Genomic DNA, 15,225 nt, shown 5'->3' with positions numbered 1-15,225 from the left:
TGACATTATTTGTAAAAGGGATTATTTTTGCCAATCTGCTTTACTGTCAAATTTAAGAAAGCTAGGTTGATAGCTTTTCCTTAACATAAAGATTAGACAGTTTGTAAAATCTAATAATGAAAATATTGGCAGTAGCATGCTTCTATGCCATACATGCAAATTTACTATTGAAATTATTATTATGATAACTAAAAGCCAGGAAAACACAATAATGAAACAACCTTAAAATGAATGATTTGTATTCCATATGATCCTGGATAACAAATGAATAGACACTTTCCTGAATAACGACTACAAAGAATTATCATTACACAAAAGAATTGTAGAATAAACATGAAAAATCTGTACTGCTTCATACAGTCTAGTTAGAAATATGTATGTAAGAAATCTAACTGAAATCTGTATTGAAAGTGATCCACAAAAAGAATTTTCATGGTCAATCTGAGCAATACCAGCATAAATGGCAAAAACAGCAACACCACCACCACATATGCTTCTGTAATTCGTGCTGATATGACCATCAGAACAAGAAATAAGAATTCTCAATTAGGATATATATATACTTGGATTTACTCATCTCTTGCTACTTGCTATCTTTCTGCTCAAAGATAACTGTAATCATAATCATAACTTTATTTGCCAGTCTGCTTTACTGTCAAATAAAAGAAAACTAGGTTGCAAGCTTATACTGTCTGCAAAATCTAACAATTAAAAGACTGGCAGTAACAAGTCTCTGTTATTTACAACATATATAAACATACTATTGAATTACTACTAAAAAGTCAGGAAAACACAATGATGAAACAACCTCGAAATGAATGATTTTTATTCCATATGATCCTGAATAACAAATGAATAAACATATTCCTGAATAACAGCTACAAAGAATTTTTTTTGACAAAAGAATTGAAGAATAGACATGAAAAAACTGTGCTTCATACAGTCTAGCTAGAAATATGTATGACCTATATAAGAAATCAAACTGAAATCTGTATCGAAAAAATGGCTAACTGTATCCTGTAGAACTACGATCCACAAAAAGAATTTTATCTGCATGAAAGAATCAAAGAATTCCTCTACACCTACAAAGAATTCGAATTCCTATACTTGAGCAAAATCCATCAGCAACCAGAATCAAATTGGCTGGGAAAAACTGGAAGAACTCCCTGCAGCAGCATCAACAGAACCCCACAAAGAGACTGTATACAGAGGCTGATCCATCCATCTCAATGTAATGCCTTCATCTCCTTGCTGTTCCACATTGTACCTTTCATTCGAGTACATCTTCAGCAACATCTGGCTTTGAAACACCTCTCTTTCGTCCCTCCTGATACCCCGGAAACCCTCTTGCTCTATTCTCCTCTTCCAATTGCCGAACTTCTCATGCCTTTCAATCCTGTCACTCCCTTCACAAGCAACAATGTTCCTAATTTCGCGCCCAAACATCTCCTCAATCTTCACCCTTGCAGGACTATCAAAAGGAAGGCTTGAATCAATTGAATCAAAAATGGCCGAGTAGTATCTTAATGAATTACAAACCCGCATCTCCAAAGTGGGCTCGTTGTGCTCAGCTTCTTGCTCAGCCATAACCAAAGCTATAGGGTTAGTGCTTCGGATTATACCCATGAAGTCCCTAAATGCACCATTATTAGCATCATATAGGGTCTTGTGAAGCTGTAAAATGCAATTCACCGCCACACTTTCTCCTTCCTTGACATGGAGCATCCATAGCCTAACATCCTCCAAACGATCAACAACCGGATGAAACTCAAAAGGCAGATTAAATGCCTCAGCAAAGCTAGCCAACCTTTCTCCTGTCTCGACTAATTCCTGCTTCGACTCCCCTATCCCAGTGATCCTAACATGACTAGGAGGGTTACGCCTCGTGGCTAAGCTTTGAAAAAAGCCAGGCCATTGCAGCCCTTGCTTGACATCAAAGTCTATGACATGTACCTTATCCTTCCCTTCAAAGGCTCTCAGCAGCATCTCATTCGCAGTGAAGTGAATGAACTTCGGAATAGGACTAATCTGATTCAACAGCCTGAATGCAGCTGCACCGGACTCATCATCGAATCGATCAAGCTCCCTAGGGACACTTATGTGAAATATTCGCGGCCATAACCTTGTCACCCTTAAGGCTAAAGCCTCGGTAAAGTAAGCTGTAAGACGGCTGATGGTAGACCGGCCCCTAGGAGAAGCCTGCTCACCCAACTTAGCAATAAAATGATTGATTGCAGGAATATTCCTTGATGTAATACCTTCCACACAACTCATAAGAAAGCTGACAAGCTCGAACCCTTGCTGCTCGGTCTGATCATCGTCGTTGTGAGTCCTAACCGCCCTAGAACCATCACCAGGGTTAGGATTCACAGACCCATTTCCATACTCATGCTCAGAAACATTCTCATTGAGCCTAAGCCCCAAACTGTGACTCTCAGAAGATGAACTTGACCCTGATGTTGTTGTTGTAACAGGTCCATGACTTGGCTCACCTTCAATTTCACCACCATACTCAGTGATCTCAGTAACACCAGACCCAATCCAAGGGTTATGCGACAGTGGTGGCAATGGCGGCGGCGAAACCACGTCAGTAGGAGCACCAAAACACACCCTCCTTTCTTCTTCCCCTGAACAAGAAATTGAAAAGGGCAATTGAGGGTAATTAACCACTCCAAAACCAGGTTGTTGCATCCAAAAACCCTCAGATTCTCCAAAATCAAATCTTCCCTTCTTCCTTCTAGACCCTTCTTCTTCATCTTCATCATCATCTTCTTCAAAAGAGCCTTGATCACTGAATCTCCTCTTCAAGTTCTTCCCTTTTTCACCCCAAAACTCTGTCTTGATCTCTCTCCTTCCCTCGGGCGAAGGCGGTACCTTGATTGTCTGCTTCAATCCCTTTGTTTCGATCGGCTTCTCGACTGATAACCCTCGAATCGACTGCGGCGGACGAGTGACTGACACTTCTTTTCTTGAAAAATTGCAGGGTAAATCCAATCTCTGTGTGCTCATTGAAGGTAATGGATAATGACAAGCTGATGCTTCACTCCTTAATCTATGCCTTGGTGACAATAATGTTGATGAACACCCAGCCAACATTCTTCTCAACTAAAAACCACCTTTTCCTTCTTCTTCTTCCCTATTTTCCTCTGTTTTTTTTCCTTCTTCCTCTGTTTTTCTATCACACACTCTGTTTTCTGATGTATGCTCTGTTCTAAAATCTCAAAACATGCACACACTATGCACTATTGTAGTATAATAACAGTTATGTTTGTTTGTGCGCTATGTGAATTTTGTAGGTGAGTGTGTGCGAATTCTATGAACAAAAACCGGAATCCGATGAGACGAAAAATCGAGTGAGCTGTGATTTGTGAATTGTGATGTATTTTTTCTCTACAAAGAATTGGGTTATAATGTGATTTTATATGGGTAGTTTATGTGCAATTAAGAATGAATCAATGAATTTTGGACTAACTACAAATAATGATGTAAATCAAAAGCTATAACATATGAACAAAAATCAATAATGAATGAATCTAATTAAATTGAATCAAAAATCAAAGAAAGAAATAAATCATCGGATTCCAATAATATTATGAATGAAAAATGCTCATTTGAAAAGTCTTAGAATTGCAAATTGAATTGAATAAAATACAAGAGAAGTAAAGAAACATACTTGATCATCAAAATTGAGGCAGAATTTCTGAAGAACAGAGGAAGAACAACAACAACCCAATTCAGCGAATTCCATAGCAAGCAGCAAGAAATCAAAAACCCCACCAAAATTCACTTAAGAAACAACATTTCCCAACCTAAGATGAACAAAAACACAACCTTAATTAACCCAAAAAAACCATAAAACTTAAGCAAACTCTGTTTTTATATAATGAAATGAAACAATAAAAAAGAATAAAGATACCAACTTTATGAATGTTTCTCTCACTACTTCCATAGCTGTCCCTATCAAAGCTACTTTGTTGACCGGAAATTGGGGTGCTTTTTAAGTACTGAGAACTGGAAAATGATGGGAAATAGTGTGAATTTGGAGTGTTATTGAACGTTGGATTGGAATCGGACGGTTGAGATTAAGTTAAAAGATGGTATGTTACCGTTGGAGAGATGTCGGTGAAATATGACCGTTGAAGAGAAAGAGGGAAGAAGAAGAGTTGAGGAGTTGGTTCGACTTTTATGGGAGTTTGTTGATGATATAAATTTCCACGTGGATTGCACGTGCTTGTCTCACTATGATTACCCGCCCGTGTAGTTTATGACCGTTGTATTTTCCTTTGTTTGTTCTTTCTTTCTTTCTGTTCTAGGAAATTGTTTTTTATTTTTTTGGAGGTATTTGTGTTATTATTGTGGGGGTTTTTCTTTTTTAAGAAATACTTTGGTGGTTAGTGAGCTTCAAGCAAAAGGATATAATCATAATTTAGTGGATTAATAATAAAAGTTTTTAAAAAATAATAAAGTTTTAAAAATGTGTTTACATATTCAGAATAAAAAAAAAAAATGCTTATTTATAATCAAATAGAGTAATGGTCAATTTTTTATGATAAAAACAGATTTTTGGTATATTAATATATTTTAAGGCCATGTTCAGCAAATATATAGTTGTGCGAGTGGCTGTTAGCTATGATAGTGAAACTTAAATGTGAAACATTGGTTATACAGTTATGCTCCAAATGATGATAAGGGGATTTGAACACCAAACCTTTTATAAGAAAGATAGTTACTTAACCATCTATGCCACTCATAAACTATTAGCAATAAAGATAGAAAAGTGATAATTTAGCTTTTATCAATAGGTTTCTAACCTTGTACAAGGATTATGTAACACACTAGCATTCTGCCACTCCACGTGTTTTAAACCTTAATCTTAGCAATTCGAAAATTTAAACTATATTTTGTTTGATCATTAATAGAAATATACAAATTAAATATTATATTGTGTAAAAAAAAAAAACAATATTGTTAAAAACATAAGCCATACAATACAATGCAATTATAATTGTCACTTTATACGGAGGGGGTACTATTATTAATATTATTACTCTTTATTTCTTTTTTATGGTAGGAACAAGGATTTTACTAACGAGCGCCCCCGGGTGTTGGGTAAGGAATATTTATATTGGTTGAAATGGTATTAAGTTATAAATGCATGATAAAATTACGCGTCATTCGGTGTAATTAATGTTAATTTTACTCTAATATTTTCGCTTTAGTTCTCTTATCTAACGCCCCGGGTGCTCATTAGCTTTTGCCTAGAAACAATTACAATTTACAATTTATAATAGGGTGGAACAACTTGAATTAATAGTCCACTTGTCAACAATTGTACCATAAAAGTTAAAATTATTAAGCGTCAATTAAGATATTGTGCCATTGTGTGTAGCAGTGTAGGTTGTGGTGTAATTGCCCTAATTGGTGCTAATTACTACAAGTCAACATTCAACAAACGTATACTTGATGTTATTATTGCCAAATTTCCCTAGATGATTTTAAAATTTTGTGATAGTTAATATCCATCTTTAATTTTTAACGAATAAATAATGGGTGATGTTATATGTAACCCAATGAGCTATGTATAAGCATTAAATATACTCTTGAAAATTGTATAAAATTAGAAATTCATGACAAAAACACGCATAAATCAGTGTTATTAGTGTTTATTTTTTAATGATTCCTTAACTTTTTATGATTTTCAAGTGTGGGTTTAATTCTTATATGTAACCCTAAGGGCTATGTATAACATTTTCCATAAATAATATCCTATCTAACTTGTATGGTGAATAGGGTAACGATATAACAATTTAGTATATATTCTAAGCCGGTATCCAATTTAGAAACGAATAACATAATCATGTTTTAATCGCTATTTTATTAATTCTACTTATAATTACTTTTATATAGCCAAGGGTATTACATATCATTAAAAAAAAATTAGCAATAGGGGTTGCATATTCTTTCAAAAAAAAAAAAAAGGTAAAGCCATTTTGGGAATTGGGATACTTCGTAACTATTTGTATACTATAATGAAATTCCATATTGGGATACTTCGTAACAATTTGCAAAGGCATCAAAAACCAAATTAATAATTTCATAAAACCAAGCAAATAAAAGCACACAACCAATTGCCCATGAACATGATTTTCCATTTCCAACTCCTTTAAACACATGGGAGTTACTTGTACTAGAAAAGCTAGTCAAAAGCCCAAACATATATAAACTTCCATGTGCATGTAAATTATATATATATAATTCTAATAATTACTGAATGGGATTAGACATTAATTTCTACAAATTTGGAGTGTCTCAAATCAACTCCAAAAACAAAGCTTCTTGTTTGCTTGTCAAGCCAAGCTCGTTTAAGGTCACGTTGCACTCTCCACTGCTGAATGTTTGGCGAGGGTAAGGCCTTACCTGTCAATGCCACCACATAGCATGTTTGATATGAGATATACTAAAAGATGACGATTGATATAATGATATATGGTGTGCAGTAAAGCAAGCCCTTCAAGAAGTCAATACACAAGTGCAACATTTTAGAAGGTGTGATTAATTTAACTAGAAAAACCATGTTGATTTAACAGAGATGCATAAATTGAGTTTTCAGCCTTCAAATAATTGGTTGAACTTCAATCCAAAGAAGTATCAGTTGTGTAACCGCTAAAAATTGTATAATTTGACATCTAAGTGGTTGAGAAATAGAAGATTACCAATCGATAAGAGCCAGGTTTGACTGCTTTCCCAATATCAATGAAGTCAAAAAGTGACTGCAGGAGCAATGATCAGTTAGCTATCAACTTGAGTATCAGTGTGAATCATATCTAAACAGAAGGAACTATTTACAGAATATACCTGCAATTTATCAGACTTAAGAAACCGGCGGCCACGTCGACTGCCATCAGGCATTCTAATAAGAAGAGTTACAGCATTCTCATTATTCGATGATGGTTCCTCAGGAAGGGAGGCTTCTTTTGCAGCCAATTGCCTCTCAAGCTCCTGGCAGAGAAAAACTTCTTAAGAATCGGAAAATTATGATATAGACAAGTATAGCTCAGAAATGAACCATAGATGATTCGCAATATGCTAACCTTCAACATATATCAATACCGTCACCTAATTTTCACCATCACCAAGAATTGTTGAGAAAACCCATGGTTAAAAAGAAAATAAAAAAAAAAGCACAAACGGCGACTACAAATTTACAATCAAAAGCAAAAGCAAATCAATAATATTACATACTCCCAATTACCCACTTTCCATACTACGCAAACCTGTTCCTTGTACTCTCTATGAAAACTGAGAAGGATATTCTTTTCTATCTCTCTTATGAGGGGGTCCACGAAGTTTGCCCTCTTTGTGGTAACAATGACCACACTCTAAAATCTTGCCCAAACAAACCTGCTCCTTGTCTTGATCTCATCGTAGCTCAGTTGGAGGCTAGTAACCTCGATCAAGGGGGTGACCAGCCCTCTCTTCCTGAATCCAATTGGATTCATGTTAAACCTTAACGTAGAGCGAGGCCCCGTTTATTCAATAGAGGTGGCAGGGGTAGGCGAGGCACCTCCTTTGGAACTAGACCTAGAGTGAAAAATTCCTTTTTCTCTTACAAAGCTGGTATATTACCATCTCATTCTCCTTTACCCTAGATTAATTACCCACTTTCCATTTTGAGGTATATTTTTTGTACTCACTTCTAATTTATCCTATTTTAGGCACACATATTACCATCTCATTCTCCTTTACCCTAGAATAATTACACTTGTCCACTCAATCCTCACCCTCTCCTAGAAAGAAGAGTCCACAGTAAATGGGTACATCATATATTACACATAGTATAAGATGAAAAGGAATTAAGAAAGCTAGAGATTAGAAATGAATACAAGTGAGAAAGCCAAAATAACACTCAAAGTGTACAAGTTCCATAAATTGAAATTCATGGATTTTACACACACAAATACACAATAGCAACCAATGAAAAGCTTTAGCCATTCAGATTGGGTAGCATGATAAATTTGGCTAACAAAGGACAATAGGAATTAATTTGAGTGAAATTAGTTTCACAATGACCATTTTTTTAATACAAACTCAACAGAAATGAAACACGAGAACTAGCAAATTCCTAGTATGTAGCCTGTTGATGTCAACCTAAACCTGACATCAATAGGTGCTTGGCGAAAAAAATACAAGGTTCCAAGACACCCTTCTTCTAAAAAAATTTTAAAAAAATAAAAATAAATAAGACCAATCATTATATGAGGATTACCTGGTCAAGATAAAAGCAACTCATATACAGAGTACATAGATACTCTTAAGTCAGTGTGCCGTTGATTTTGACCTTTCAGAATATGCATAAAGGACCTTTCAGTTTTTGAAACTCACAATTACAGCTCCAAAATTGATTTCAGTATAGAAGATGATTTACAAACTAATGCAAGGTTGTGTCATTCGAAAATTCATTATTTTTTAATTGTGGCTTGACCTGATCCGCTAACCCCAACAGCAAAGACAAGTATCTCACACAAATTTTATTATTAATGCCGAAGCAAAATGATCTATGTATAAAGGGATAGCCAAGAAGAGCTCAATATCAAATCGTCATTTACCATTAAGTAGGGACAAAAAATATCAGACTACAAAACAAAAGCTGTAACAAATAAAACCATGCATTGAGAGAGTAACAATGTTGTTTAAGACACACAAGAAGTTGTAACGTTACCTGTTCCTCCTCTAATTTTCTACGCGATTCTTCCTCCTTTAGCCTCTGCTCTTCCAATGCAGCTTCCCTAGCTGCTTTTTCTTCCTCTACAGCCTTCATTTCCCTTTCCCTATCAGCTTCCAAAGCAGCAAGGTACTCATCATCCTGCATGGATCGAATTGGAAAAAAAAAATATTTAGTAAAAATAATAATAATAATAAAAACTTTTTAAAAAATACACTTAATTTGAAAACTCCTCATACCTGCTGTTCCCGAATTGCACGCTGCGCAACAAGACCCGGTGAGGGAGGACGAGGCATTCTCCATGATGTATCAAAGCCAGGGTGCATCAGATGATTTGGAGCATAAGGTGCACGAAATCCACCCTCAGGGATTCCACCAAACATGGCAGCCTCCAACATAACTGCTTCATCATGCTCTACAGAGGAGATACCTCCCCACTACAAGAACAATAATTAATTATTAAAATACAGCCATTGTTAACCTCCACTCTCAGCCCTTTTTACTGCTTTCATAATTTTACAAAAAATAATAAGCCACTTAGATATCTACTGTTTCCATTTTTTCAAGAAACATTGCATTCATTAACATGCAGAAAAACCACATTGAACTGTGTTAAGGGATATTATTACCTCATCTGAAGGAAAAGCAGTTCCATTGGGATGAGTCTCACTAGCAACATTTGGTTGTGGAGGATCCAGAACAGGACTAACATCTGATTCAGCAACTTCCCCTTGGGCCGTTGAAGCGGAAGACCTACGCCTTGACCTATTCCGGACCAGTGGTTGTTCATCCATATCATCGGCTTCATCTTGGATGGATGAGCTCCCTGCTTCTTTCTTATGGTGAATTGAAGAAGGCTTGTCAGAAGAACTAACATCTTGCCTTTGAGATTGAGAAGAAAAAGGACAAAGATAGGGTCAAATATTGTGAAGAACAAATTGCATACATAATTATTGTTTTCTTGCAAGTATGGAGAGGGGTAAATGATACGAGGTGCACACTCTTATCACTTATAGGCAACACAGCTCTATATAATACTAAAGAAATATGCTTAAAAAAGAAAGCCAAAATGTTAGCAATAGAAAGAGGCGCAATATACTCAGTCCAAGACAGGATAAAGATGATCTGGCTCCATTGCATCTGGTTCAGAAGGTTCATGTTTTTCTGCTTCTAAGCCTGCAAGAAGGGGCTCCCAATCCAAAACCCACTCCACCTAGGGTGAGAGAAGTGCAATGGAAAGATTGTAGAAAAAAACCACAACCAAAGCCCAGAAGAACTGGAGAAGATGGGATACAAATCCCAGTAAAATTAACCCTGGTTACTGGGCAGGTTGGGGCAGGTTCGGGTATTAGCAGGGCGTGTCATTGGCAGGTCAATGAAAAATTTACGTGGGTTGGGTCATGGTCATATTCATGGCCATGAGGGTTAGAATTAGGTCAGGCGTCAGGGCCAGGTGTAAAAGTAAAGTCGGTCAAAATGGGATAAAATTAGAAAGAAAGAAGGAAAAAAAAAAAAAAAAAAAAAAAAACCCAGCCAATTTACAATCTTAGATATATTCTTCACTCATTCATCCCTTTATGTGAGAGATCCAATTTCTTCTACTGTGTTTATCATTCTCTTCACTCCCCCATTACCAGTAATTGTTTTGATTTGAATTTTTTTTTTTTCACATTATATTGGATAGCATTGTTCTTGCATTGTGTGTTTTGTCACTTTTTCATCAAAAATCTCTCATTAAAACCAGAAAATTATAAAAATTACTAATCAAAATCACTAAATTGAATAACAAAAGAGTATATGGGTGATTTGAAATTTCAATCCAACCTAACGGAGGAGAGAGATATACAGAAATTACATTATAATTTTCGCCCATAACCATATTCAATTATTCAACCCTAACTTTTTCTCTCGAGTAACTTTTTCTCTCGAGATTTACCAATGGCTGAGAGAAATATCGACTATTTACATAATTTATGATCATAGAAGTTGAATTTAAGTCGATTTACCATGTAGATCAAGAAGAGGTTGGATAAGAGGATGAATATCAAACTTGAAGAACGACGAAGAAGAGAGAAGTGGTATGATTGAAAGTCAATAGAGAGATTAAAAAAAAAAAAAAAAGCCTTCCTGATATTATTGAAGACCTTATATTTTTTTTAAAAAATTATGGGGGTTTAAGTGGTGAGTTGGTGACCCTATAAAAGCCTTGCACATTAAAGATGTTAAGGGTCAAAACCCTTTAATTTTTAGCCATGCTCTTCTATCAATGGACAGCCCTGTCCTGCCATCCAATAACCAGGCTTAGTACATATATCCATTGAATTTGCCTTAATTTCCAACAAGTAGTAGAAGGTATAAAACATAGAATGATAGAGTACCACTAAAGCATATTATATACATTGATACAACATAAACATCACTCTATTCATCAAATTACTTCTCTTTGAAGTTAAAGACTACTAGATGGTCCATCAAATGGAGCTAAGGATAATATTTATCCGAGCTAACCATAAGGCAAATCAAACAGTCAAAGCCTTGGTCAAAACTTGACTCAGTGTGAATTTTACTTGAATTCCTTGTGACCAGATCAATAACAGTTTTAGATTATAAAAATTTTGGATGGGAAAACTTTAAACATAATCAGTGTTAATGATCCTATTTTAACATCGTTTAACATAACATAGCAACAGATTTCTCAATAATTAATAAAACTAGGTAATAATAGTTTAAATTTTTTTGTAGAATTAATGGTGAGTAAGCAAGTACTAAGGTTCAACACTTCAACTTGAGCTCAAGTCAAACCCCTTTCCCAGCTTGCTCAATTATCACCGTATATGCCCCTAATCCATTGCAATGAATTTAAACTTATCAATAGACTTGGCTGTCCTCCATAAACTCAGTTAAGGAAGTGAGACTTCAAGTTCAACTCCAATTCAGGTTGGGTTACTTTAGTTTGAAGCTATTGATAATTAGATTGTTATAATAATAAATAAAAAATAAATAAATAAAAGCGTAAGCCGTTAGGTATTAATGTCTGTATCTATTCTTAGGTTAAATCCGGTAGATTCCTTTTTCCTAGGCTATTATCAAGTTGCCCTGTCTCCAACAAGATTTAGATCAAGTTCAGATTATTCAGATCAGATAAACAGGAATTCTTTATCCAGACGTGCTTATCAATTAGTAACCAAGAAAACCATAACTATTACACCTACTAATATATACCTTCTATTTGATTCTTCTATTTTCCCTAGCTCTTCCACCTCCAGAGGCTCATTAGCAGTTGAACCAGAAGCTCCAGCCTTGAGACTCGTCTCTCTTTGAAGAACTTCCTGTTCTGCTGTCTAAATTGACATTAACAAGGCAGTATAACCAAATGTCAGGAGCTGTAAATAAATTTACAAAAGAAAATCAGTCAAACATCATAGACCACTAACCTTTAAAGATAAAGATACGGCGTGTTCAAGCTCGGCATCATCTCGTTGAGGAGGCACTTGCTGCCGGCTAACATTATCCAACCCCTTTAACATAGAAGAAGGAATTATTATTTACAGAAACCAAAAAAAATATATAAAGGCTGTTAAACAGCATAAATTAATAGAAATTCCAAAGTTATAAGAGGAAAACAGGGCCAACTTGAGTAGTTTGGAGTTCAGCATCTCTCTTGGAAGCCTCGATGGCAGCTCGAATCATTTCTTCTTCGATATCATTCGTCGCATAATCTCGTGAATCATCAAATTGAGGTGCACTAGGTCTAGAGCTATTCCAACCACCTCCTAAATTCCCAGGGATTATATCATCATCTTCATCCTCAACAATGACAGTTCCATGTGTTTGAGGTCCCTCTGCATCAATAGAGTCTGTGACATCCTCAATCCTTGGACCATGACCAGAAGGAGCAGCTAAATTTTCACCCCCATCCTTGACTTCTATGGGAATTTCTCTAACTTCTCTTGGCTGAGAGACAAATGGGGCACGTCCCATGATCTCAGAACTGGTATCGAAAAGGTTTCTAGTTTCAAATAGGCTCCTCCCAAAGGCTGGATCAAGTATGGAAAAGGGATTGGTTCCTCTGGCAGCAGAAAGTAGTGATGCAGGTCCATGAGGCTCTGTTACTGGGGGATCATCTATATCCATGAGATCATTTGGTGTGGTAGTACCAGTAATAGAGGCTTCCTGCATACTAGATTTTGAAGAGCAAGTTACAATTACATATACATTCATTAGGTAGAAAAAAAGAAGCCAGAGGTGCTACAAGTAACTATATTAAAATAAAACAGGAAGCTCTACAAGTGAGATAACCAGTAGTAAACGCTAAAGATGGTCATGGAAAGCACAGTAATGTAGCAAGAACTTACACATTTCTATCCCCCTCGCTAAAATGTGCATTAACAGCTTCATTGAGATTGCCACCGAACTCCTACACATATACAAGAATATATTACAAAAAATAACATACGGAGTAGAAGAGAACACAGCTGCACAAACATTTACAAGTATGTGTAATTCTTCTTATCTCCAAAAGATACGCTACATAAACAACAGCAACTGCATAACAAAAATTTCAAGCAAGGAATACGTAGAAAAGAGCAGCTCAAGCATTAACATAGACAGAATTGTGAATAACAGGTATATGGATGGTTTAATAACAACCTTAAACAAGCATTATATTATGAAACAGAGAGTAAACTTCCTCAGTATATCTTAATGATTCTCTCCACACTTCGTGATGTCGTCTATAATATCTAACATATACACCATACATCCAAAACAATTATCACTCAAGACAATGTACACCCCTTTCTCTCTATCAGCATAAACATGATCATTTGTGCCTTTGTGGAGCACCATTTGAACCTAGCATAACTCGCTCAGAACATATTTAGCACAAATCTTCAACTAGTCCAGTCACACCTAATAAGATAAAAGCCTCCGGCTGATCCTCTATTGAGCCAAGTACATTATCACACACATGATCACAACTAATAAATCAAGCCAAACTCATCTTCTAATGTTTCATTGGAACTCGGTTGATTAAGCAATTGATTGAACTTATTCTTCAACATCAAACTCAAGAGAAAGATTGAAAAAACAACAGTACAGCATCTCTTCAACCACTCTTCACAGGTAATAAAGTATGCCATAGTTGGAAAATGGCAACATGCCCACTAATAGGACTGTACTTCTCAGTTACTCTTAAACACTCTTTAAATTCCAGCAACCACCAAACAGTAGTTAGCACAGAGCACAATCAGACGACTAATCCATGAAACCGAGCAAAAGTACTCGTATTTATTTAATAACAAATACATAGAAGCACAATTTAAAGCCACAAAGCGTATAATAATCAGTATAATGGCATTATGAAGTGAATTACTAACTAAACTACACACATTGAAACAAACGGAAAAAAGTAGAAACGCCAAGATCCTTATAGAAACTGCCAATGGATATTAAAATGGCCTCCAACTCCACTTGATCAATAGCACTAAACTTAAATTATCATCAATCAATCAATTAAACCAAACTCCACAACAATCAATCAAGTCAATTGCAGACAATCATCCATCAATGCCATCCAAATTCAGCTCAAGTCCATAATATGAATCTAGTACATTAGTACAATACATATAATTCCCATCAAACTAACTACAATAATTGATCAGAATACTATTCTTAGATTGTTCAATCCCATAAAAAAAATACCCAAAATTTCATTAAAAAGGAAGCAAAACAACAAAATAAAGCAAACCCTAATCAGCCCAACTCTGAAATCTTACAAAAATCAAAACCCAAATTCGACAATTTAAAGTTTAATCAATACCTGAAGCCTCTGCGTAGCAACAGCCTCAGGTGCACCGGTGATGCTCATAAAAGTATCAATTGCTTCACGATTAACAGTCGCCATTGTAGTAGAGTTTGAAGAAACAATTTCAATGGCGATGAGAGAGAGGGAGATTCTTCAAAAGGGTACAATTCAAAGGGAATTTTGTATGATAATTTGGTTTTTTTTTTTTAAAAAAAGGAGAATTTTCCAAATATTTGAGGGTTGTTTATATATTGAGGGATTACAGTTAGCGGTGGAGAAGAAGGTGAAATGAAGGGTAATTGATTTTGGTTTTGTTTGACAAAGAAATCTCTCAATTGTTCTACACTTGGAAGTTGGAATAGATTATAGAATTAAAGAATGCCTTGCAAAACAAGTAGACTAGAGTAGTAAAACATGACAAGCAAAGTACCCTAGGGAAAAAAACAGCTCACCTTCGTTGCGTTTAGAATTTTAGGTCATGTAAAAACTTAGTGTATTGTGGAAGTGTTGATGAACCTAGCTAGCTCTTACTTCTTAGGCCCTGTTTGATTCACCTTAAACTGAACTTATTTTTACTAAACTGAACTTATTTTTACTGAACTGAAATTAATTTTAGGCCCTGTTCTCTTCACCTTAAAATAATAATATTAAGTAAAAATAATTTCAGTTCAGTAAAAATAAGGCCCTGTTCTTTTCA

At 35.5% G+C, this 15,225-nt stretch overlaps 2 protein-coding genes across 4 annotated transcripts; both read right to left on the bottom strand.

The window, feature by feature from the left end:
• Positions 1–799: 799 nt before the first annotated feature.
• Positions 800–3,988, bottom strand: LOC145582479 (scarecrow-like protein 28). The gene is made up of 2 exons (XM_081639471.1): positions 3,921–3,988; positions 800–3,809 (listed from the first exon to the last, which is right to left on the bottom strand). Exon 2 carries the CDS (start codon positions 3,094–3,096, stop codon positions 1,135–1,137), a length of 1,962 nt encoding a protein of 653 aa, XP_081495597.1. The 5' UTR covers positions 3,097–3,809; positions 3,921–3,988; the 3' UTR covers positions 800–1,134.
• Positions 3,989–6,069: 2,081 nt separating this feature from the next.
• LOC145595388 (plant UBX domain-containing protein 8-like) lies at positions 6,070–14,950 on the bottom strand. 3 transcript variants are annotated; one of them, XM_081651791.1, is made up of 11 exons: positions 14,544–14,948; positions 13,078–13,139; positions 12,356–12,902; positions 12,157–12,240; positions 11,945–12,063; positions 9,352–9,604; positions 8,962–9,159; positions 8,720–8,863; positions 6,856–7,011; positions 6,714–6,770; positions 6,070–6,417 (listed from the first exon to the last, which is right to left on the bottom strand). In XM_081651791.1, the coding sequence occupies exons 1-11, from the start codon at positions 14,625–14,627 to the stop codon at positions 6,310–6,312; spliced, it is 1,812 nt and encodes a 603-aa protein (XP_081507917.1). In that variant the 5' UTR covers positions 14,628–14,948; the 3' UTR covers positions 6,070–6,309. The 3 variants fall into 3 exon arrangements, with proteins under 3 accessions (XP_081507917.1, XP_081507923.1, XP_081507932.1); XM_081651797.1 differs by having other exon boundaries at positions 6,856–6,999; positions 14,544–14,940; XM_081651806.1 differs by lacking the exons at positions 6,070–6,417; positions 6,714–6,770; positions 6,856–7,011 and adding an exon at positions 7,098–7,479 and having other exon boundaries at positions 14,544–14,950.
• Between the last annotated feature and the right edge of the window lie 275 nt (positions 14,951–15,225).

This window comes from Chenopodium album, chromosome 2, assembly GCF_948465745.1.
Source record: "Chenopodium album chromosome 2, dcCheAlbu1.1, whole genome shotgun sequence".
In the NCBI taxonomy this organism is placed as follows: Eukaryota; Viridiplantae; Streptophyta; class Magnoliopsida; order Caryophyllales; family Amaranthaceae; genus Chenopodium; species Chenopodium album.
This window is presented reverse-complemented; position numbering and strand designations above follow the sequence as displayed.